We start from the raw sequence: 27,273 nt of genomic DNA, 5'->3' as shown, positions 1-27,273 counted from the left end.
GTTATTATAACAAATAACATTTATAAAAATCCATGTATACTACAGCTATCCTTCTAGATTTGTCAAACACTATTTTCTTTTACAAACTTCTTTCCTTTTCAATGATTTAAAATTGCCTAAATGATTAAGTGTTGTGAGTATTTTTGGTTTTTGTTTCTCAATTATAAAATATGTTATTTTTATATTAAATTTTCCATTTAATAATGGTGCTGGTATTATTGAATAATCGAATTCCATATTTTTTACATAATACAAATCTGGTAATATTGGACAATGTTTTGGTATTTTATATTCATTTGTTTTTTTCAATGCTCCTATTAATATTTTTGATGTTATAGTATATTGATCATTTTCAAGTACTGAACAGCAATTAATTGTTTCACGGAATGGAAATATAATTGATGTTTTATCTATTGCAAATATTTTTAAATCAATTGTACTATATAAATCATTTATTGTTGTATTTTTTAATAAAAATGTTGCATTCATCATTGATTTTGAAAATACAGTATCCTTAAGATGAATTTCAATTATTAAAATATCCTTAAAATGATTGATAATATTGGATTCTGTTATATTAATACAAAATTTTGCCTAAAATAATATATAATAATAAATTTTAAAAGTTTTATTTAAAAAAAAATTTAATTATTTACTTGAATTGATTTTATTAAAATTATTTTTAAAATAATAAATAGAAAATATTTCTTAAACATTTTATTTTAATTAAAATATTTTATTATTGCTATTTAATGGGCTATTTATTTGATTTTGAAGATTTTTGTTTAACTAATTTCAAATTTATAAATATTTGGATTTGTAATTGAATTTTTAATTGTGTAATTATTTGTAATTAAAAAAAAAGTTTGCCCAATTCCATATAATTTGTTTCATTAATTTCAAAGATTTACTGGACTATAAAATATTGTGGTTGTAAAAATCATGATGATATCATTGACTTTTCTAATACATTAAAAATAAACAAATTTTCATGATTTACCACTTTTTGTCAAATTTCTATATGGTATTTTGAGCATTAAATTAAAAATTTTGTATTTTAAGTTTTAAATTAGTTGTATAACAATAACGTATTCGAAATCAAATGTATTTTCAAAATCAATTGATTTGATTTGAAAACTTGGCGCTAAATATTTGATTTGATTTGAGAGCTTAGCGCTAAATATTTGATTTGATTTGAGAACTTAGATGATATGGAGGATCGTATAACAGTTACTTCGACATCTCTATTCTTATTTACAATTAAAATTTTTGTATAATAATATTATTTTATAATTTCTGCTGTCTATATGTTTTGAATGGAGGAAAATATAAACAAACTCTGACAGTATATATACATATAAGTACCTTAATTAATTTATTATTCGATATTAAGCAATTACATTCCGTATATTTTTACTTCCTGGTTTAATGAGAATAATAATAAACCTAGAATTAATTTGTACAAAAAAAGAGTTGTGAAGTATTAATAACCTGAGATTTTTAATACATTTTTGATTTTCGATATTTATAACTTCACATATTTTTTAAAAATTATTATAATTAACTTATTTAAAATTCTTATAAATATAAATAATATACATATATATTTAAAATTAATTTTTAAAATAACTTGAACATGGTTCTTTTCGTTTAACAGAAAAATGTTTTCCAAAAAAATTTATAAAAGCAAGATATTTTATTTTATTATTTTTAAGAATAAAAAAACTAAATTTAAAATTAAATTTTCCTTTTGGTACTGAAACTGGTATAAGAGAATAATTAAAATCCATATTATATATATAATATTGGCCTTTAGTAAGGGGGCATTGATTTGGAAGTTTTCGTGTAGAATGACGCCATGAATGTAAAAGTATTCTTGATATTAATCCATCTGTTTCATTACGAAGTAATAAACAATAATTAACTGTTTGATTAAATGGTGTTACCAATTTTCCATTAAAATCTAATACAAGTGCATATGTACTGTAGAAATCATTAAATTTATAATTGAGTACATCAAGTGTAAGATTCAATAATAATGTTGAATTATCTGTATTTTTATATTGTATATCAAAATTAAAAACATTTTTACTACTAATAGTTTTCTCCAATTTTATTATTTTTATGCAAAATTTTGACTAAAAGAAAAATATTAAAATTTATTCAATTTTTTTTTAATAATAAAATTTTTAATAATTAAATTTAAATATGAATCTTACTTGTATTAAAGGAAATAAAATTAAAATCCAATATATGAAAAAAATTTTAACAAACATATTTTAAATTTTATAAAACTTCAACTCTTGTTTTTATATACTATTTGCATAAGAAAATAAATTTATATTTAAAAAAAATATTATATTTATATTAAGATTTTCCTTCAATGATATATGAAATTTTATATATAGTAATTTAAAATACATTAGTAGAATTTTCGATACTACATAATATATAGTAATTAGTATACTCTAATTCTTTACAGTTTTGTTTGCATATAATATGAGAAAATGAAAATTTTAACGCTTAAGCTATAATGATTACTGATAATCTTTAATAAAATTTTAACTAATTAAGCTTCAATACTATGTATTCGAATATAATATTAAAGTATAGGATGACCGAAGAAATTATATTTCAGAATAAGAAAATTCTTGTAAGAGAGTGACTTTTCAAACATTTGGGTTTTGAATTTGAAGAAAAAAAAATATGAAGAACCAAGCAGCAAAAAAATCACAATTGCAATTTATAATTTTAACTTTTCGCTGACTTGAATAACTTTGGTAATTATTAAAATAGATAACTTTGGTAATTTTATCAAAATAACTTTTATAAGAAAAAGTAAATATTCGAAAAATTTCAATTCCTTTCAAGAATATCAGTCCTTTTCTTATTGTTTAGTGATTAGTATGCTTTACTAGTGATCCCATACAATATACTAAATTTTTTATATGTCAATTCAATTAAAATTTTCAATTATAAATTTAGTAATTAGACAAATGTTATGGCTAAATATACTTATATTTTTTTCAATTAGCCATTCATGAGAATTTAATAATATTCTTTGAAATAGATTTTTAACAAAAAATTATTAATCTTAATCTCCGCACAGATAATAAAGCAAGTAACGCAGAGTGAAAGTATAATTAAGAGTAAAATTAATTTAAATTTTGTTTATTCTTACATTTAAAAAAATTTTTATATTATTCATTTAGAAATTTATATAAAAATATTAAAATAAAAATTAAAAATTAAAGTTTAATAAGTAAAATTCTACGAGTACAATTAAATTATACAAATGGAATAAGAGTTTGTTAAGTAAAGTGTGTTTCATAAATTGAATTATAGTGCACCAAAATATATGATAGCACCAAAATTCGCATATCGAGCTTTCTTTATAGTAGGAAAGCATAAATAAACTACTTTTAGCAAAATGTTGGTCTGTCGTATTTCAATTTCGGTTAAAATGGTTTTACTAAAGTATTTCCGGTCTCTGAAACTTAATTTTATTACGGATTCACATTTAAAATTATTTCAAATATTCAACAGATTAATTTAAAATATTAAAACAATGGAATTTTTACTATACGCGCCGAATTAACAATTTTGTACATATAGAAAAAAAAAATCAAGCAATTTCCTTAAAATTTAATATTTAAACTGAAGGTGTTAAACCAACTAGTTAAGGTTTTGACAATAATAGAGTTCAGAAATCGATATTGAAATAAATTTTTATACACACATTTTTTTTTTTTTGTAAAATTATTTTAACATATTTTATTCTTTTTTAAATAAACATATTCACCCTCAATTACTATATTTGATAATAATTTTTTAGTGGTGTTTTGCATCATAAAAATCATATTTTTAAAATTGAATGCAGCTCTGTTTCCAATTATTGGAAGACGACCAAAATTAAAATCCATATTTCTAACATAATAGTTTCCACGTAACATTGGACATTTTGTTGGTAGTTTCTTTTTAATATTACGCCAAGCTTGTATAATAAGCTTTGACATTAAACCAGTTTCTTCCTGTTGTAATAAATGGCAATAATTAAGGGTTTGATTTATTGGTGTTAAAACGGTTTTTTTAAAAAAAATTGTTAATGAATATGATCCATAAGCTGCATTTATTTTTTCAGCTTTAATATCAAAAGTCGTATTAAAATTTAATATTGATTGGTTTGCCTTTAACTGTACATCCATGTCAAATATATTTTTATCATAAACTTTTTGATTAAAATTTTTAATATTTATACAAAGATGAGACTATTGAAAAAAAAAAAAAAAACAACAAAACAAAATAAAAATGGATTTCAATTTATGAATGGAATGGTCAAATTTATTAGTTTAAAACTTACATGTATCAGCAATATTATTTGACTTATAATTAAAAATATAAAAATAAATTCGGAATTTTTTATGAACATCCCTTGGTTTCGTAGCCAGCATATTATATATTAAAGCGAATTTTTGTTTACTTAATTGTTACAAGTATTTTAAGTTTAAATTTAGTTTTTATGTTAATTGGGCAGAAAATATTTGATATAATCTTAAAAAAAAAATATGAGAAATTTAAATAAATTTTGCTAATTATTAATTTATAAGCATAAAGATTAACTAATTATGATTGTAAAGCAAATCAAATTATTACAGGCTTTCATGCCAGAATTTAAAATTGTTTTAACAATGATTTAGTTATCCTATCGAATTTATTCAATTGATTGAAAATTTGAGCGGTATTTGTAATAGACTATTCTTAGTTTAAGATTTTATGAATTTTAAGATTCCATTAATAAAATTTTTTTTACTAATATTGAATACTTTTAAAATATAATTTTTACATGCATTGTACTCAATTTTATAATGTGATGATCAACATTTAATGGTGCCTATTAAAAATTTTTTTTTTGTATCCAATTCCCGAATAATTTGCAATTGCTTTAATTAATCTAAAAAAAAAATTAAACTTGATCTATAATTAAATTTTGCTTTGCACATAATACATTTCTTTTAAACTATAACTTTTTCCTTCATTCACTTAACGTGAACATCTCAATCCACATTAATATGGAAAAGTGTAATATAACAGCTAGACTTAAATTTTATTTATGGATTTGTTACACAATAAAATGAAAATTGTAGACAAGACAGGAAATTGAATAAGTGAATTTTATAGTGTTTGATTTTATTTCTTGTTTTTATCATAAAAATTTGCAACTAGTTTTTTGGTAATATACGAAGTACGAGTTGACAAAAAAAAAACTGAATAATAGCAATAACCTAGTTGTTAAAATGGTGACAAGAAATTTCATATAAAAAAAATTTTTTTTTTGTGTTAATAACCTAATTATTTAAATTAGTCTGTTTTTTTTTTTTATTACAGAATGATTTGAAATTTTCTTTGTAATTGAAAACAAAATGAAAATGAAAATTTTTTTTGTGTTAATTTTGGGAAAATTATTTTTGAACACGAATACTACTTAAGAAATTCTAAGATTTATATTCGTATATATGTATATTTATTATTTCACATAAAGTAGTTTTAGATTTGTGATGATTTTTTGGAAGATGATCATTTAAAAAGAAGCATTTGGAATTGTAATTTTTTGTAATTTTCAATCGGATATCAAGTTGACATACATCATAGGTATTCCAGAATTAAAAAAAAAATTATGTCATTTATGAGTTTAGTTTCCCTTATAGGTTTTTGAAATACATATGTTGACCTAATATGGTTTAATATTCGAATAGAAATAAATTTTAATTTTCAAGAAAATTCACTTGTATTCGAAAATTCCACAAGAAAAAATATTTAATGTGCGCGGCATTTTCTTTTTATTTATGATTAAAATGGTGTAAGGTTCCGGCATATTGTGAAACAGAAGAATTTATATACCTATATACCATAATATAATTGGTTGTTTTAACATTAAATTTAATATAAATAGCTTCCATGTATACGATATACGATTATTAATGACTGAATTATTTATAACTTAAAGAATTTTACTTTAAGCTGATCAATAGTAATTGCTACAACAATAACTGCTGTAATAATATGATTGTTATAGATTTTCTAAAATCAAATTTAGCAATATGCATTATAAAACCGGTAATTTAAAAACACACAAATGCCCGTAATTTCAAAACTTTGGTATAATGGAAGTGTAAATGAAATAAAAAAAAAAATGCTGTATTTAATTATAACCATGCAGTTAATATTGGAATTTCATTAATTTTACTTTACATTATATTTTTAAATTAAACATAATCAAAGATTTTCAATTTTATTAATTTTAATTAATTTTCGCTCTTAAAATATTATTATTTATGATTACATTCCAATTAGTAGAGCATTAACAGATTTAAATATGTTATCGTGTTAAATGTGAGCTCTAATATTTTAATGTGTAATTTTTCCGCTATATATAAAATATTTAATATATGAGCATATTATGAGCATGTTATGAGCATGTTATGTATGGAAGTATGTCGAATTCATGTCAAGGTTATTTTTGTGTTTTTAATACTTTCTTTAAAAACAGTTTAACAATAAATAAATTTTATATAAGAAGAAAATGAAAGAAGAAAAAATTGCAAAAAAAAAAAGAAAAAGTGAAAATAAATTTTTCAATTGTGTTTATGTTGTGCAACAAACACACAAAATAAAAAGAAATGAAAAAATTGAAATTAAAAAAATTTAAAAATTTGTGTTCCGTGGTTTTTTAATAAGTGGAAATTTTTTTTTTTTTTTTTAAAAAAAAGAGAGAGAGAGAAAAAATGGAAAAGAAAATATTTTACTTATTTTTTTTTGTTTTGTTCACTTGACAAATTTGACAGTGTCTGTTGTTTTTCGTTTTTTCTTTAATTTTTACACAAAAATTTCCATTTCATATTAACGATCAGTTTCGATTTTAAACGTTCAATTGTTTTTCTTTTCGTTAATTTGCTTTTTTCATATAATTTTAAAATAATTGCTATGTCCCAACGAATGCTTCTATACAAATATAAAATTATTAGTTAATTGCAATTCTGCAAAACCTTAACTATTAATTTAAAACCTGCGGAAAATGTTTTTTTTTATTAAATTTTGATACTGCCATTATTTTAAATTTAATTATTCTTCATTAAAATCAGTAAATTGATCACACTTGGGTAACTAAATTTTATTATCATTAATTATATATTTGTTTATTTCAAATGTTTACAGAGAACTCAATTTATTCTCATACTGTATAACAGATTTTAAAAAAAATATTCATAACTTTGTATACATACGAGTAAAATTAATATATTGGTTTGTAAACAGATGTAAGTAAATTCATATTTGTACGAAAATATGACTTCAATAAATCTTGAAATTAAATCCACATATTTTATATGATAATTTTATTAAAACAAATTCATCCTCTCAAAATATTGTTATAGAAAAGTTGAAAAACCTCTTCTAAATTGTTCATTATTTAAATACGAGTATCACTTAAAAATAAATTATGTAAGAGGAATTCGATTCTATGTGTGAATTCAATAAAATTTTTTCTTACTTAATTTCTTTTATAAAATGCAATACACAAGTTAATTTTCATTTCAATTAAAAGAGGAAAAAAAAAAATTATTGGAATTTTTTGATGCAATAAGTGATAAGATGCCGTTAAAATTTATATGCAATAATATGTGATTTATATCAGTTATGCTCTTAAATTAGAAAAGTGTATGAAAGTAAAAATTTCTAATGTTACGGTCTTGTGTAACATATGAGCTTTGTCTATTTCTTTTTCTATTATTGATCATGCAGTGGAATGTATGACTTTTTCAATGTGCATACTTTTAAAGCGTACGCATTGAAATGAAAAGGAAATTTAAACTGGGCGCATAAATGTGAATTTATGAATATGTTTTTTTTTTTGTTTTTTTAATCAGTGTTTTTTTTTTTGTAAGTGATTATTTATATTTGTGTATTGTCTTTTTTTAATCATCTTTCATTTTCAAAATACAATTAGTTAATAACATAAAATTATACGTGTCTGTCACATAAAATAATAAGTGTGCAGTAATAAATGTATAATAATAAAATTAGTATTAAAAAAAAATGAGTATTGGAAAATTTTAAAATTTTCTAAGGCTTTGTAGACAAAAGTCCTTAATTATTTTAAAAAATATCGATAGTTTTCAGAAGAGTAAATTGTAAACCGCGCCCTTATAAATTGTTTTATAATTTTTATCCCTATCTTTGAATGTATGCTAATTTTCTAAATTTCAACTAAATTATAATCAGAAAAATTAATGAAATAACCGTGGATATTGAAACAAAGATAATTTTGACATAAAAGTGAATAAGTGAGTATTCTCCAACACTCCTCTTAAGTTAAATATTTTATTGATCATCGTTGATGTGTGGCACCTGTTGCCATTTGTATGCATGTATTCAAATCTGTCTTGTATTAAAAAATTCTGATATATCGCGCATGAGCAAAATATAACTTTATTTTGTATTCACAACGTATTGTGCAAAATTTCATATTGATTTTCCTTTTTTAAGTATTTTTTTTTTAATTTCTAATTTTCTGCAGAAAAATATTGCTCTTCAATATTTGATATGCAATCTTGGTAAATTCAATATTATTATATTGGCAATATTATTGGCATACCAACGACAATATTGAAAATTAAAATTAATTTTAGATTCATAAGTGTTAACTTAAATGAATTTTATAATCTCAAATCAGTTTAATTATGTATCAATGCATGTAAAAAAAGAGAAGATGATTAAAATATTTCAATATGAAAAAATTTTTTAATTTTCAATTTTTAAAACGCATAGACAATGAAATTAAATGAAAATCAATCAAATCGATTGATTTTGAATTGCAATAAGAAAAGAAAGTTTCTCACTTTTAGTTTTTTGTTTAAAATCCTAAGATATTAGGCGTATAAATGTAGCCTATTTATATTTCAGAAATTTTAATGATGTTAAAAAAAAAAAACTTTACGAATTTAATTTTAAATTATAAAAGAAAAGCGTATAAATATTTGATTGAAAAATTAAAGAATCGAATGATTAGTTCTTTCATTCAAAAATTTTGTGTTCCTCCTTTTTAATGTCTAAATAAATGAAAAGAAAAATATTTAATATTTTCACATTGTGGGTGTTATTATTTCTTTTTAATCTTAAATAACAATGAAATCATTTTACAATACAATTAAAGAAAATAAGCTCAACGAATTGAAAGTAAACAGATGGTTAAGCATTAAAGAAATTTATGGTAAATCGAATGATTTTTCATTCATCATTTCCGATTTGTTTCAAAATTAAATTTGTTTTAAATTATAATAGGAACCAGATACAATTTAAGAATAAGATTAATTAAATATAGTGAAAAATTTCACAATTTTCATAAAACTGATATTTCTTTACATAATTAAAAGGAAAAAAATTAAATTGAACAGAAAGGGACAAATTTATAGTCGAAACTGGCAAAGGGACAAATTTATAGTCGGAAAAAGTTAATAACATTCTTAATATTTTAACCCTGAGAGGATAGGATGTCTAATATTTTTATAATTGCTTCAAAAATATTAAAATCTTATGTTTAACTCTTGAAATTTTTTTTGGTAATTAAATAAGTGTTTAGGTTCTAATTGAAAATCGCAAGAGTATATCGTAACATACTAATAATTTTAAAAATAAAGAATGATATGCAACTCATAATTAATACAATCCAAGAACAAATGGATAACTTAGACACTGTAATGAATTTCAAAGAAGCAAAACTGATTTGTTTTCGAACTGGATTTCAGAAACCTAACCTGAATAAGCAACCTGAAATAAGAAATCAAATAAATAAAACTTTTTAATAAAGTTTACTTCGAATGTTTTTTTGTAAATACCGATGTGAAAAGTTCACCTTTTCAAACAATTCAAGTCAAAATAACCAGCCAAATCAAAATATTTAAAAAATCAATTATTAGAAAATTTCTTAATAAACAAATTTTATATGTAATAGACACTCGAATAAACTTAACATAAATTTCAATTGGCATGATTGATGCATTTAAGATCTCCAAAAGCGAAAGAAAATGTTAATAGATCAAAATAAGACCGCTAAATGTCTTAAGGCCAAATTATTGTACAATTTAAAAATTGAATTGAATGTAATTGTCTCAAATTTATAATTATTGATGCTTTGAATTATAAAAAATTAAAAATTTTTTCTTTTCAATAAAAAAAATTTCCAAACCTTTCACATTCAAACCTTTCAGTTTGAATTTATATACACGTTATATTAATTTATAAAGAAGTGGGTAGATAAACTATATATGTAGCAAAAGAAACGAGGAAATCAACTTAAGAAGACATGATTAAAGAAAAAAAAAATATTTCATTTTACTCCGATTTTATTTTTTGATACAATCATTCTTTGGGACATTGCTTTGCGATTTTTCGTGTTTTTTTTTTTTGTTTCTCTAGCTAGTCAAACATAAAATTACTGGAACCATGGTAAATTTATTAGCCAATTTAATGCTAAATCAATTTTTATTTTTATTTTTCTTTTATACTGTACACACTGTTACGCCATTCTTAATATTGCTATAACATAAATAAGAGAAAAAAAACGCAAGTAATATTTAATTGTTTTGTTTTTTTTTTCTTATGCCTAAGTGAATTTTATACGAACGTGTACTTATTATCTGTATATATCTGTATTGATATTTTCATAAGCGTCAATATTTATAAAGTTACTTCATATAGTGTTGCCGTTTCTGTTTTTAAAATTGTAGTAAAAAAAACAAGTGGTGACGAAATTATAGTAATTAAGAATTGTCAACTGAAAATGGTGACAGAAAAGTATGCTTTGGTTTTATATTGCATATGGCTATAGTTAAATTTGCAGATTTTCACTGCATATTGTGTGATATTTTATAAGCCATAAATAAACGTCGTTCATTACATTGACGTTGACTCGTTATGCATTAACTAATGGTTATTGTGTAGCCACACGATAGTGACTAAATTTCCTTCAAGAAATTATTATTCATAAACGTATGAAGATATTAATTCCATTAATTAATAATCTCTTCTAACACATTATGACTAAACTCATTTCCATAGCGTAAAAATTGCTCTAACACTACATAAAAATCATTAAGAATCAATAAAATGTTTTATAATTTACCACAATACGATTGATATTTTGCGAATCGTATAGGGTATATTCACACAAAGTCAGTACATTATTCAAATCCAGAACAAAAAATTCCTATTAAATTACCACTTTACAAATAAATCGGAGTAAAATTTGCACAATTGCATTAACACTATAACTTTTTTTCAAATATTATTATAAATTTACTTATATACTTCTTAAAAGTTATTATTGAACCTTTACTTCATTTTATCTCATTTTAAAAAGAAAAACAAAAAAAATATCAAGTATCACGTCATTCGAATCGTAACACTCTTAAATCTTATAGTAAATAAGAAAATCGAAATATTTAATATGGTTATAACTATAAAAACCTATTGGCATTGATTAGTGGGAGTTTAAAAAAAAAAAAAACAAAAACAACAAAGCATTATGAAATCAAAAGACAATTGATACAATAAAAGTGCACATAAAATTATGTAAAATATTCAAATATAAAAAAAAATGAATTTTTTTTCGCTACTCTTAACTATTGAATTTTTTGCACTTTGCAAAAATATTTGCAATCAACATGATTTTTGCTTTCTATTTTTTTATAATTTTTTTTTTCTAGAATTATTCAATATAAATTTGCATTTTATTTTATATTCACTATTTTAATAATTTAATCTTGAAATATGGTATTGGCTTAAGTTAATTGGAAAAAATAAATAGTTGGAACGTAGTTGTAGAATTTATTATAGAAAATTCTGCAAAATAATAAATAAAAGAACCATAAAAGCATTAAAGAATTTTTTTTAAAAAATGATAAATAACTTCCTTCCGGTGTATTGTGTTCTTATGCTGCTTTAATCTTCATTTTATATACCTTTTTATACCTTTTATATATGCGCACGCACTACAACATTATACTTGTATAGTATTGTTTATATTGATAAAGATGTCAAGTTTATAATATAAAAAAGTAAATATTTTTTTTACCTATAAAATCAACAACGTCTTAAAATCAATATTTTATGTATAATAAAAAAAATAAAAGGAAAAACAAGTAAATAAAATATTTACCTTTTGGTTTTTTGTTGTGCTGATAGAAACAATCAAGATTGAGAGTGAATTATTAAAATAGTGAATTGTTTTTAAGGGAAGGAAAGGACATAGTGATGAAAAGAAACTATAAAATATTAAAGAATGATAAAATGTAGGCGTACTTAACATTATGTATATAGCTAGTACCTTTAAGTTTTGAAATCTTTATTAAAATACAAAACGTTCCTTTGTTGTTATCAAATTCGATATATTTAATAAAGCTATCAGATTATTCAGATTTGTAATATAAAAATATTAAAATTAAAATTGTGATAAATTTATATATGAAAGCTTTGGTATTGTAATTTGTGCTGCTATATTTTAAGAAAATAAATTGAAATTTCATTTTGAACATTCAAATTTTTAAATTTTTTACATTTTATAAAGAAATTTCGAAATCTTATATCTAATTTTATTTAAAATTTATGACTCATTAAGTTTTGTAGAATTCCTATATTTTCGTCTATTAATCATTGAAAAAAGCTGGGTAGATAATAAATGTTATTCGTTTTTCATAATTCGGATTTTTTACTGAAACAACACCTATTTTTAATTTTATTGTATATAAAGAACTATTCTACAGTTCTTACATAATTAAAATGGCTAAGCGTTTTTCAAGATTTTATTAAAATAATTTTATGATTTATTCACTTTTACTGCATTAAATCCAAAAATTTTAATATTAAAAAGAATTGTTTAAAAATTTTTCTTTCACGATGTCCTTATATTTTATAACACTAAAATTGCCAACAGTTATATTTTAATTTCGATATCTACAACATGTACAAGTAAAATGCTATATGCTTATATAATATCCCTCAATATATATATATATATATATATATATATATATAACCTATGTAATATTCCTCAAAAAATTATTCAACAGAATTGTTCAATTTACATATTTTATTATGAATTTTAATTATAAGTAATTAATGCAATAGTCGAATATGAATAAATTTATTCCTATTTAGTTTATGGAAATTTTAATTTTTATTTTATTATAATAAAAATAATTTAAAATAATTAAAAAGCAACTTTTTATGTTTATATATATAGTCAAAATCGTAATTATACTAACGAGCTATAGGAAATCAGTTTAATATTGCACATTTTTAATAGTATAAGTTGTAAAAGTTCGTTTACACCTCAAAGTGTTTTGTATTCAAAAATTTGCATTTAACCTAAATTCACAGAGTGTTACAGATGTTATTAAATATTATTAAATAATTATATACATTAATTATTAATTTCAATAAAAAAATAAGTACGAGTATCTCTTACACTGGTTACTTTCTATTTAAAAATATATAACATACTTATATAATGACACACGTCCGGAGTAATAAGGAAGTAACTTTGAAATACTCGTAGATCGCTGTTTTGAATCGAATGCCATTTATCTTTTAATCAAGAATAAAAACTTACTTTAATTAACTAATGAACAATTTATTTTCAATTTCAATATTGAAATAAAATGGCTCATTTACCGAAATGAATGTGCTTAACTTTTCATCTCAACTACTCATTCATATATGTATATGATAAATTCATTGAAATTGTTATACGCCAAAAGTGTTATATACTCTCAAATATAGAATGAAACATATTTATTAAATATTCTTATCATAATGGGCGATAATATCAATAAAGTTGAAAGATAAATAAATCGTCTTTAATATTTTATTTTATTACAATTCATATAATAAATTAATTTTAAAATCATTAATCATTTTCTGACTTGATATTATGTGAGAAAAAAAGAAGTGCATATGTGATGTATATGAATGTCAAAAAATTTATTAATTAATAATAATAAATTCAATATTGGTAATAACAAGCCATTGATGATAATGTTGTCTATATTCCTTGTTTCAATGTTAAAAAAAAAAAATAATAAATTTTAAAAAATATGTCTGTCATAGATAAAAGGTTATTTTGTTTGTACCAATTAAGATTGTTAAGAAATATTTCTGAAGACATACATACATATATAACGTAGACACCATTTACTTGATAGGTATACACGTAGACATCAAATATATTTGTACATAGAGGTATATGAGTAGCGTTTTGCAAAATTAAATTTGGAATACAAGGTTAAAAGCTTTTATCAGAGTTCAAATAAGAATGTCAAACTTCTCTTATTTCTTATTCTTTGCAATTTGTTTTTGTTTTTTATTTTAATAAGAAATCTTAGACTTTTAACATTAAGCAATATATGTATTATAATATGTTTAAATTAAAAAATTGTAAAATTTATGACATAAACTTACCTTTGGTAATTAATAGTTTATTTATATTTGCTATTGTTATTTTTTTTTTATTCCCTTTTATTCTCAGATTTTTACTAGATTTTTATCGTTTCTTATTTGTTTTTTAAGTTTTGTTTAAAAGTTCTTCTTCTTATAGTATACGAGTATATAAGTATTTTTTTTTATTCATATAAATATAATATGTATGTAGGTTCAATTTGTACCGGTTATAAATAATATTTTTGTTGAATTGTGTTGATGCGACGATGTTAATTAATTGCGCTTCTTTTGCAATATTTTTTTTTTTTTTTTTGATAAAGAAACCGGTTTTTTCTTATATTTTATATGTATATATATATGTTTATATACAATGTTATTTTGTTTTCTGAAAATTATAACTTTACATCTTTTAATATGTGGTTTTTTTGTGTGCTTTTTTTTTGTTTGAAACAAAAGACTTAAGTTAGAAACCCGAATATTAATAATGGCTATAAAATTATATTTCAAATTAAGCACATTTAAATGTTAGTAAGAAGGTGGAATAGAAAAAAAAACAGAAACAAATGAACATTATTAATTTTTTTTTTTAATGCAATTTGTATATATATATATATATATATATATATATATATGTATATAAAAAAAATAAAAGTAATTTTTAACTATGCTTTTAAAATTTGAAGAATTTCTTAATTCGGTTTTTTTTGTGTTTTTCTTATATTTATTCCAATTTTTTTACATTTTTATTTTTTGTGTCATATTTTCGTATTCCAATTTTATTTTTTAGACTTGTTAATTTCATTTTTTTTTTTTACTTTTATTGTGTTTTTTTTTGTTTTGTTTTGCTTGTTATTTTTTCACATCTGTTTTAATATTTAATTATCACTTTTTTTTTTAATTTTTGTTTTGTTAATATTTCGAATGAATGACTCTAAAAAAAAAAATATTTTTAATATTGAATGTTGTTTTGTTATTAGGTTAGAACTTTTATAGAGGTTAGAAACAAAAAAAAAATCAAATTAAATAAAAATTATTAAAAAGAAACAAATTAATTATGAATTCAAAATCAATTGACCTTTTTTGACCTTGGACAATTTATTATTCCATTAAGATATTGTCTGAGACTTTCAAAAAAGAAAAATGGGTAAAACCATATATATAATAATATTAATTAAATTGGTAATAGAAATACGTGTGCATGTGTCCATAATAAACACACATTTCATTAAATAAAAATAAAATTATTATCTCGTATTATTAAGAATGCAATTCAAAATTAAGTTCTACATTTTGAAGACTAGGCTAAAGCTATAACGTATCAAAAAAATTGAATTATAGAATAATTGTACATAATTAATTTCTAAAACTGACATTTTAGGGAAAAGAGGGGGGGGGGGGGGGCGGTGGCTGCAATAATTCAAGCAATATCGATCGCATAATAATAATAAAATTGCTTGTGTATATCTAATTGCTAATTAATTTTCGAGTATGTTCTCATATACTGTGAATTAATTATTCACAACTTAGAAAATTTGCCCGGCAGTGCTTAGAAGATTATTGTTATTTATTCTCTTCATTAATATTGGGTTTTACATATAACTATCAATTATATAACAAATTGATTATTATCCTTCATAGCTACCTACGTTAAGCCTAGAGGCTTTACATTCCCTTATTTATAAACACTCGTATAATTGTATAAATACTCGTATTATTGCATAATCTTCATTAATTTATTCAGTTTTCAAATAACCTATATATAAAATCATAAATATATTAATTCATTACAATTGAAGTTTGAACCATATATAGTACTACACTATATTAAATTGCACTCGAATTTATGTATATTATTTTTTTATTCATTTTTCTTTTTAATTTATACTCTAAATATTAGTTGGATTGAGTTACAAGCACGTATACAAATATAGATACTATAATAATAAAACGTTCGTTATTGTTATAACACAACGGTAATTCCTTTACCAATAATAATATTTTTAATTATTTATTATATTTTCTTTTTCCTCACATATATAAATATTTCATAAATATTTTTATATAAAATCTGAAAAAATACTATATAATCAATAATTAATCCATGTGCATATATATAAGTAAATATCTCGAAAAAATACAATCACTTTTTAATTGCTTTTAACGGTATACTATTAAAAATCAAGTAAAAGAAACTTGGTATAACACAAAGGTATTTAAATGTGCGGGTGGAATAAAGAATTTCTTTGCAAAAAAAAAAAAAAACCAAGAAAAAATAACTAACTTTTTAGAATTCCAGAATAATATAAACGTACACTGTTTTGTTCTTTTGTACATGTGTAAATTTTGTAATGACAAATTACTGTGACATAAACAACGCGTCAAGAATATTCGGATAATAAAATTTCTCTCTTCATTCTCAAATATAGTTCTATATTTATTTTAAGTATAATGCAATATTGACCTCAATTATATTTTATACCAAAAAAGTCATCATAATATTTTTAAAAAATTTTCCAAATATAATTATTATTTAATATATAATTTTTTTTTTAATTAAAATAAAATAAACATTGACCGTCACATAACACGTCCGTTTTACTGTAAATTTTATTTTATACTGAATTTTATTTTGAGTTTGGCTTGGAAATTTACTTTATCATCTGAATTTGTTTTATTTTCTTTTCTTTTTTTTCTTATACCTCTACCTTAAATTTTACTGTCACTTACCTATCATGTTAATGTTAACGCAATTATTATTATAACAATATTATATATACCTCTTGTCTCGAATAATGTACTTGCTTAAAATTGTCTCGTGTTTATTATTTTATAATAATTCTCTTTGCGCTCTCTTCAGATCAGCTGTTTTATAAGAATTTTATTACTATTTTTTTTGCATTTGTTGTAGTTAAAAACCAATAGTTGCATTGCAAACAGTAGTAGATACTCGTAATTTATAATTTATTAGAGTAATTAATAATTGAATACTTACAGTAAAAATTAAGCAGTTGTGAGTATATTAAAAGTAAAATTTGTATTATAATTTTAAATTTAAAAGTGGGATCTGATCTTTAAAAATTGTAAAACATTTTTACTTTCCTTTAAGTATTATGTTGAACTTGTAGAATTTAATGTCAGAAATCAAATTACTTAATTAAAAGTGATTGAGTGGGCAAAAATAAAAACTGAATTTAGTAGCTTCCCTTGAAATAAAGGTATATTACCAATATAATTAGTAAATACTCAAAGCTAAGCTAGAAATTCAATTTTAAATTAAATTTTATTTGTATAAACTTTATTTGGATTTCACTGTAAATTCCCAAATAATAATTTTAATTTTGTAAAGATAGTATAGAAAAGAGAGAAAATAAATTATTGAATATAAAAAGAAATAAACAAATTGAATGAAGAGATTTTCGTATGAAGAAAGAAGTGTTAAATTTTGAGTATTAAGTATGAAAAACAGAAATTAAAAATTTGTACTTTAAAAAGTACAATGCTTAAGAAGGAATAAGCAAAAACAGTAGGTATATTTAAGAAAGAATAATTAAATGAGCTTAAGGTGCATTTACAATGATTTTAAGAAATTTTATATTTAATTCTAGCAAAACATTCAAATATAATATGTAAAATGCCAGAAATTTTTAAATTTTTCAAAATATTTGCAAATAGCAAAAATTTCTAAATTAAGAAATTATTCTGGAAATTCAATACTACATGTATTCTAAGAATAAATAAATTAATTTATTCTTAATTTTGATTATAAGTTCAATTTGGTTAGTGTTACCCAGCATTTACACGTACAAGTTACTTGCAAGAAAGTTGCAATACATACAAAAATTTTACTAACACATTGAAATATTTCTACTTGCTTGTTTACTTCCAGTTCAACTTGCAAGAAAATTTTGCTGCCAGTATTTTGAGCAAGTAATTTGTTGTTTTGATTTTTTTTTTTTTTTTAATTTAAAATTTTTGAATTTTGTTTTGAAAAAATTAAACTTAGCAAACTTATGGTTTCTAAAATTTATAAACAATTATATATATTGCTAGTTGTTTTCTTCTCAAAGACATTTTCAAAAATTAACTTGCTAAACGCCTACGTCATAATAGCAAGTAATTTGACATTTCGAAAAACTAATTGACAATTAATATTATACAAACTTGCTTGCAAGTAACTTGTATGTGTAAATGCTGGGTTACATATGGTCCTTTAACTGAACTGGATGAATTGATTAAATTTTTTTCGATTGTAACAAAATTTAAATTTTTTAGAAATTATTGATAAAATTTCGAATAAATTTTAACAGGCATCTTAATGCTCAAGAAAATCTTAATCATTTAATCGATATAAATATAAATGAATGCCATGATAAATTATTATGAATTAATAAATTATTTATGCTCTGTACGTTGGACTAATTTTAATTACTTTTCACGGATATTATGAATTTTAAATCAATAAATATGTAATAACTATTTTACTTACATACGAGTATATACATATATAATGTATAATAGTTGCAATACTTAATGTTATTTTAAGATAATTTTTGATACAAAACGAAAATAAATACTGTAAAATGTAATTAAAATGTAAACGGTTTTTGTATAAATTAAATTTCATATAGATTAACAAAATCAACTTAAAAATTTAAGATTTGATTGTCTTCGTATTTTAATTTTATTCTAAAAATTCTTTTCGTGTCAATCATCTGTTGTCTAAAATTTTATGAATAAAATATATTCTTTCGTCTATCTGTAAAATTTTATACATATATCATATAAGAATATTAAAATTTTCTGTACGTGATTTAAAAAAAAAATTCTTGGATATTTCACTTTGTGCCATGGTACCTAAATGGTTAATTAAAAATTCAGGTAACGTCAACATTGTGTTTATTGAGTTGAAATGCATTTTCACTGCTTACAATAAATTAAATGTATATGTAGAACTATATAACATTATATATTTGTGTATATGCATATAATTTACGAATAATTTTTCATTTTTTTTTTTTGTAATCAATCACTACATTCAAATGCATACACAATGTTTAAATAAAATTTTTGAATAATATTCTTAAAAAGTATAGCTGTCATCTTTTATGACTTACTTTTAGCTAAAATTTCTTTATATTGTTCTCATCTTGGTTTAGATATAACTGCAGTCAACTTTAGAATTTGATAAAGTACCTTTATTTATCTTAATTTTATTATTTCTTTTGTTTTCAACAACATTGTAAATATTGTTGTAAGTTTTTGAGCCTGGGTTATAGCCGGTTTAAAGAGTATTATTATTTTTTGTTTTTCATTATTTTATTATTGTTGCTATTATACTGCAATATGACTTGTATATTTTTTTTTGTTTTGTAATGATTTCAAGGAATTCCCAAGCACTTTGTTCTTTATAAATATTGTATGAAGTAACAAGTAAAACAGTAATTACTTTCATAAATGTGAGCATATACACATAAAAGCATGCATGTATACACATATATGAGGTTAATGGACCAAAACAAAAATCAACTTTAGAAAATAATGTTTACTTTTCCATATTATAATAAAAATATTGTTTAAGAATCAATATAAAGTTTTGATTGACTTCAGTATGATCTATTAACACTGAGATGCACAAGAATTACAAATAAGTTTAATTGTTCAAAATTTGTATTGGAATTCTTGAAATTTAAAATAAATTTACTATAATTATAATCTGAAACTTGTAGACAATTAATTTGAGTTCAGGTGCAGTGTTGGAGCTTGAAATTGCGTGGAAATAGCCGGTTTAAAGAGTATTTAACTTAAATTTGTTAAATTTGTTTGTGTAATGTTTTAGTTTTCAGTTATTTGAATGCATGAATTCATTAATAACAAAACTTTGTATTTATTTAATTGCAGGAAACTACTAACTGAAAGGAAAAGTCGAGAAAATGAACTTGATGAGGCTGGATATGAGAGTAAATCGTTACGCACCCAAGTAACAACATTGAAAGCATCATTGGAACAAACCATTGCCGAAAATAGGTGAAATTTTTTACTTTACTAAAAGTTGCCTATAATATTCGTATACAATTTTTATTTACAAGTTTTCAAATAACAAATTTTTTAATTTATAGTCGATTATCAAGTGAATTAGCTGATAGTAAAGCTGAAACACTATCAACAAAGTCAAAACTAAAAGAATCTGAAAAAGAAGTTGAAAGTTTACGGAAGCAATTGCAGCAATATGTTAGCGAAGTTAAAAAAGCTGAAGAATTATTGATGGCTAAGGTAAAAAATTCAAATATTTAATTTAGGTTTATTTTTGTTTTAAATATTAATAAAATTTAATAAGAAGAAAATAATAATACGATTTTTTTAGGAAAGAGAACGTGAAGAAATGCTTGAACATTATAGATGTCTTTCACATGATGCCGTTGTTTTGGAAGGCAATAATCAAAGTTTAGAAATTGAAACTGCCGATCAAAAGTACGGGTTTTCAAAATATTTACAAATTTTATATAGTTGAAATTTCTAGAAAAACAAAAAAATAATTCTAAAATCTATCTGTTTCGTTTTTTTTTCTTTAATAATTTACTTTATTTACTAATAAATCTATCATCGACAAGGATTTGCATCTGTCAACCATCCGTTGTTCGACGAATTCGCTTTTGTTAATTTATTGCTAAAAAATTTATATATTTTATCTTTATTGTAGTTTCTTAGCTAATCTTCTTTCTTAAATTTATAATTTTTCATTTTATCAATTAATTCAAATTAAAAACAAAAAATTCTTTTAAAGACGTCAATTAAGTGAAGCAGAAGCTGAAATTGAAATATTGAAGAAAGAAATATCTAGAAAGAATGCTGTTATAGAAAAGCTGGAGAGACAGGTAAATTATATAATATGTATATTTTATTTACGAATTTGTTCTTAGTATTCATATTTTGAAATTTGAGTCTTCTTTAATTTTAAATTTTTATTGTTTACTTTTTTTTAAAAAAAAAAAGGTATCATCACTATCAGCGCAAGTTGCAAGTTTAGAAAGAGAATTAGAGCAAGCATATGATGATCAACATTTATTAAAAGTAGATTTAGATGCTATGAAGGAATTATGTGAAAAATTAGATCTTCAAAGAGATAAATTAAATGCTGAATTAGAAGAGTTGGGTGCAATGCGAACTAAAGTAAGTGTTGTTCTTTCAATAAAAATATTATTCACAATATACAATTTTTATTTGTTTTCAGCTCGAACAAGAAAATGAAAAACTACGCCGATTGAATGGTGGTGCGGGTGTATCACAACAAGCGGCAAGTGATACACTTGAAAAGCTTTTGGATAAAACAAGAGATGAACTTGATGATACACGTCGTTCTCAAATAAAATTAACTCAAGAAATTAAGAAGCTAAAAGACAAAAATGATGATCTTGAAGTAAAAATAAAATAAATATTTCTTTGATTATATAATTATATTTCATTTAAAAATTTTAGTTAAAACTAAAGGAGGAAAAGGAAAAATTACTACAAAAGGAAGCTCAAGCTAAAGAATATTCAGTACAAGTACAAGAATTACGTAACAATATAACGGATGATCGTTTTAAAAGAGCACAAAGTAGAGAAGAAAGTCCAAGAGACTTAACGTCGTCATAAACAAATAATGATAATTATATATAATTTTATATTTTCTCAGTTTTTATCGTTATTTATTAAAAATAATTTGTTTTAAATGAATTTTTGGTATGTTAAAGTTACAAATATTTTAAACTTATATATTCAGAATTAAGTAATTTTAATAGATTTTAATGTTAGTTTTATTCATAAATACTGTATTAAACACTACCGATGCATGTAAGATAAAAAATATTTTAAGACACTATAATACACTTCGTCCATTTATTAAAATTGTAATTTAATGTGCCTCAATTTTAAATATTCAAAAATAAAACTTTATTCAATAAAGAATCTATAATTCGAATTTTTAATCGAGTCACCTGTAACTTAAAAAGCTATATTTAACAAAAAAAGTTTGTAAACCTTATGACTTTCAATATGTCATTTATAGAATAATGTCCAAATATTTTTTTTTTAAATATTGACAAGATCCAATTAAACTAAATAGCATATTACTCTTTTTTATTTTTCACAATTCAAAGACGAACGAATTTCTAAAACTTGCATTTAAACAAAATTTAATAGATATCGAAAAATCAATTAGTTTATATTTTTTTCATATTTGTTATACAAAAATTTATAAAATTATACGGCTATGAATTAAAAAACTTCATTTTAGTAATGAATAAATATTCAAATTTGCAGCAAAAATATAACAAAGAATCACATGATGAAAAAGGTACCTTAAAATGTTTGAATTTTCTCAATATACATAATTTTTTTTCTTCTAATTGTAGACAAAAATGAAAAAGGAAATAAAAGTATTTCAAAAAAAGTGAGAATAAATAAAACTTCAAAAGCTTCTAAAAATGGTAAGGTTGCTATTTATACATGTATCTATACGTCTATGCAATTCTATTTAATTAAACTGTGGAATTATTTCAATTAAGTGTCTCCCAAAAGAGTTCAACCTTTTAGCACTAATTGAGTAATTAAGCGATATTTACAATTTCTAATATTAGACATGAAATATTTTATTTAGTCTTGTATTGGTTTCTTTAGATGTTTATGCTTTGAGAGAAGAATTGCAAATATTAATTGAAAGTTTTAGCTAACAGAAAATAGTTTGAAACATCTTATTTTTGTTTTAGAATCACCTAAATTTAACAGAAAAGGATATGAGCGCCCAACAAAAGCATCTTTACTAAAACAAACAGTTCTTGAAAAATCAAAACCAAATGATTCTTATTCCAGTGAAAGGGTAATTCATAAAATTCAAAAAGAACTCACATATATATGGGACAATAAAAAAGCCGAAAACTCATTGGACAAATCCGACAAATCTAAGGAATTTGAAAAATCAAAGCCATCAACAGAGCGTTCCAAGAAAATTAGGTTTTGTAATGAAAGGGTAAAAAATTTTGAAAAAATAAATAAATATGAAAATAATCAAATGGATTCAAAGCAGGAAATTCCGAATTTAAATCTAAATGAAAAAAGTTATTACAATATGCCGTGTAAAAATTTGATATCAGATAGTAACGATACAGCTCGACGTTCTTCATCAGAGAAAAGTAATTTAAATACGTGTTTATATGAAACCTGGGATAAATCGCTGTCACGCAGTCAAAACCAAAGTTTTCATCAAAAAAATTTTCTGTCAAATTTCAATAAATATTATTTTGTAGACGAATTTCTTGATGATTCCCCAGAAAATTTCATTAAAAATATAACTAACCGACTAAAATCTGGCTTAGACGAGAAAAGGAAACAGAAAAAGGCACATAAAGTTTTGAATAAAACTTTAAATAATTTATTAAATACTGCAACAAATCAATTAAAAAGCCAACAAGAAGATCTGAAAGCTATTAATAAAGACGATCACTCGAATTCAAAGAATAAAAAAGAAGAGCTCTTAGAAAACTCAGATTTTGAAAAAACAACAGATGAAATTTTTAAACGTTTAAAAATTTCACTCAGTTTGGATAAAAACGATAATCAATCTAAAATAAACAAAGATTTATCAGAGGTAAAAAACTTAGATCATAAAAAACGAAAACATTCAATATATGAGTACAAAGAATGTTCTTCAGAAGGTGAACCATTGAAGGTACTTGTTGAAATAGAAAAGCAATTTGACACCCAAAATCTTAGCAATGGTAATGAACATAAGTATCCACAATCCAAATGTACCCTATCTGAATTTGATATCATTAGTAAATTGATTCAGTTAAATAGAAATTTATTACATAAAAGTGAAAATAATTTAGATAAAAATTTTTCAACTAATCAGCATACTGGGTACTTAAAAGATATTCAACAAGAAGGATCTGGTTTGGTCATAACTTTAGGTAAACCAGATAATTCTGGATATTTAAATTGTGTTAAAAATAATAGGAAATGTACAAAAAGTTTGGGTGAATCACACAAAATATTGAAAAGTAATACCGTATATAATAAAAATAAAAATGGTTTAGATAATGTGACACATTCAAGCTTCGATATGAGCGCTGATTTAAATTTTTTATCTTCAAAAAAATTAAATAAAAGTTCACAATCTGGAAATGATAAATGCAATCAAGCGACTCAAACAGATTTTAGACGAAACACTCGTTCAACAAAAAATACTTTAAATAGTGAATTTGATAAATATAAAGAAGAATCTATGGATTTTAATAATGTTCCTGAATTGAGGAAATCCACGTATCGAGTCATAAATTCTTCACAATTTGGTGAGACAAACAAAATTATGACAACAAAAGGAAATAGTTCTGAACTAGAAATCAGTAATATTAGTCGTGTTAATAATGTATCCAACATCATAAATCCTCAAAAAGACAACAAAAAGTTTGATATTAACATTTTAGAGAACAAATTAAATATTTCAGAATCAAATTCGGAAATTACCAGTGAATTTCCAAAATTTTCTAATTCCTTTAGCAAAATAGATTTAATGCAAAAATTTACTGAACTTGAAAATAATATTAAAAATTTATGTATGATTGTTTTATCTATGCATCCAGGTAAAGATCCGCATTCAAATCAGATAAGTAAGTCTTTCTCTGAAGTGAACGAAAATGCGCTACGATACCAGGAACTATTTTGGAAAGAAATGGGTTCTTTAGTAGACACAATTCATTACTCAATGGACAAAAGTCGCAATTCAAATTCAAACGAAAATAATAAATCTTCGAAAATTTTTGTGCAAGTAATGACACAAACTGAATCACGAAATGGTAGTGGAAATATACAAACTCACTCAATAAAGGAATATGTAAAACAAAATATTTCTGATTCAAAATTAGAGCATATAACAATAATGAGTTCAACTTCATTAAAGTTCGGTGTTATTAAGGAACACAACTCAAATGGAATCAATGCCGATCAGCATCTTCAAACAAAAAAGGGGATGATACATCAGGGTTCATTAGTAAAATTAACTTTGGAAGGATATCAAAAAGACAAATCGTCCGTATACGTCACCGATAGTGGTCTAAAAAACGACAGCAATGAAAATTTAATAATTAAACCATTAAACGGGCGTAATTTTTCGAATGAGATTATAGAACCGTCTTATGATTTGCAATCAATTGCGAATATTTCAGATTTAATTCAAGAAATTGAACCTTACGGTCTGCCGATAGAGGGTCCCACAAGTTTAAAATATTTAAGATCCAATGATCAATCAGAGTTTGATGATATTTTACAAAATGGAAAATGTGATAAATCTCAATCAATTCCTTTAACAATGTCAGAAGAGAAAATAGATTTTGTCGACACACAAGATTCAGGAAATTTTCATTTTCCAATACCCAATTTTGAAGCCGAAGCTAGTGGGACGAGTTATATTTTACAATATAATTATCCAAATATTTTAGACGGTTATGATACCGATTATTTAAGTAATATAATAGTATATGACGAGGTTGCAAATACTTTGAGTTTATCTGAAACTTTAAAAAATATATCAGATTTAGTGGATGAATTTAAAAATCTAATGAATGAGACAAAAAATCGATGTAAATCAAATGAAGAGAAGGATGAATGTCAAATATTTTTAAGTAAAATTATTTTATCTGGTAGTGAAAATATTAGAGAAAGTTTAAAACTTTTGCGGAATATGAATCGTAGTAATTTTTTTGGAAGCTGCGACATGAAAACCCAACAAATATCAAATTGTGTGCAAAGAGATGCAGAGGAAAAAAGTTCGATTGATTTAATGATTCCATTCAAAAATAAAGTAAGAGAAAATTTGCGAAAAAATTCAAAAGATAAATTTGAAAGTCATATTAGCAACACTAATTTGGTAAATAAATTATCTTGTCCACGGAATCAGGATATTAGAAAAATATCAAATGAAAATGAATCAAAAATTAAAGAATTAGATATAATTAAATATCAAATGGACCAAAAAAATCGTCAAAACAATCGAGCGGTTCAATCAGTTCTTACAAAAACAATTCAAAACATACCAAGTCAATTATCTGTAATGGGGCGAACAAAATTGCGTTCATCTAATTCATACACAAACTCGATAAATTTTTCGAACAATGAAAATTATTTAAACCCTGCTTCTGCTTGTCAACAAAATTGCGCCATATATCAATACTTAAATAATAATAATGAAAACATTTCGGAAGAATATCAAAATAAAAATGAGTCTTTAAATGATAAAAAATTAAACCTACCAGAAAGAACAATTGCTGGATTTGGTAATAAAATAAAAAACAAGAGTATAGAAAACGAACTGATTACTAGTCAAACTATAAAAGTAGAACCAGCGGAAAGTAACTCACCGAATAATCAAAAAGAAATTCTTCTTTACGCAGAAAATCATCCAGTTAAGAAAGAAATCAAAAAAGAATATGATTCTGAAGTGAAATATATAAAGCACGTTAAAAGTCTGAACAATGATTCAAAAAAAATTCCCAAGCTTAAATATGGTGAGTCCAAAAGTAATATTGGTACGCAACAGTTATTAGATCAACAATTTAGCTTGATTTCGTTGAATAACAATAATGATTCTACAGATTCTGAATCAATGGAAACTAGTTATTCGTTTCGAAAAATTCCAAAAGATTCTTTTATTTTAGCTAAAACAAGTAAAAAATTTCAAAGTTTTCCAAAAAAACATTTTAAACAAACACATTTTGAAGGTAATTTTTACATTTGATTAGAATATTAAACTAT

At 22.7% G+C, this 27,273-nt stretch overlaps 2 protein-coding genes across 3 annotated transcripts in view; one reads left to right on the top strand and one right to left on the bottom strand.

The window, feature by feature from the left end:
• The window catches only part of LOC129613919 (uncharacterized), a 53,262-nt gene extending 38,338 nt beyond the window's left edge, over positions 1-14,924 (bottom strand). Inside the window, exon 1 of the mRNA XM_055528255.1 lies at positions 14,512-14,924. The gene's annotated coding sequence lies outside the window, so the exon portion shown is untranslated. The remainder of the gene's footprint in view (positions 1-14,511) is intronic.
• The window catches only part of LOC129613918 (centrosomal protein of 135 kDa), a 65,050-nt gene extending 42,865 nt beyond the window's left edge, over positions 1-22,185 (top strand). Inside the window, exons 9-15 of one of the 2 annotated variants that reach the window (XM_055528253.1) lie at positions 20,389-20,514; positions 20,607-20,760; positions 20,852-20,958; positions 21,272-21,362; positions 21,481-21,657; positions 21,719-21,904; positions 21,964-22,185. In XM_055528253.1, the coding sequence (XP_055384228.1) occupies positions 20,389-20,514; positions 20,607-20,760; positions 20,852-20,958; positions 21,272-21,362; positions 21,481-21,657; positions 21,719-21,904; positions 21,964-22,122 (1,000 nt within the window). In that variant the 3' untranslated portion in view covers positions 22,123-22,185. Of the gene's footprint in view, positions 1-20,388; positions 20,515-20,606; positions 20,761-20,851; positions 20,959-21,098; positions 21,363-21,480; positions 21,658-21,718; positions 21,905-21,963 lie in introns of those variants that run through there. The other variant, XR_008697351.1, reaches the window with a different exon arrangement.
• The last annotated feature ends 5,088 nt before the right edge of the window (positions 22,186-27,273 follow it).

Source organism: Condylostylus longicornis, unplaced genomic scaffold, assembly GCF_029603195.1.
Source record: "Condylostylus longicornis isolate FDR11 unplaced genomic scaffold, ASM2960319v2 ptg000098l, whole genome shotgun sequence".
Taxonomy (NCBI): Eukaryota; Metazoa; Arthropoda; class Insecta; order Diptera; family Dolichopodidae; genus Condylostylus; species Condylostylus longicornis.
This window is presented reverse-complemented; position numbering and strand designations above follow the sequence as displayed.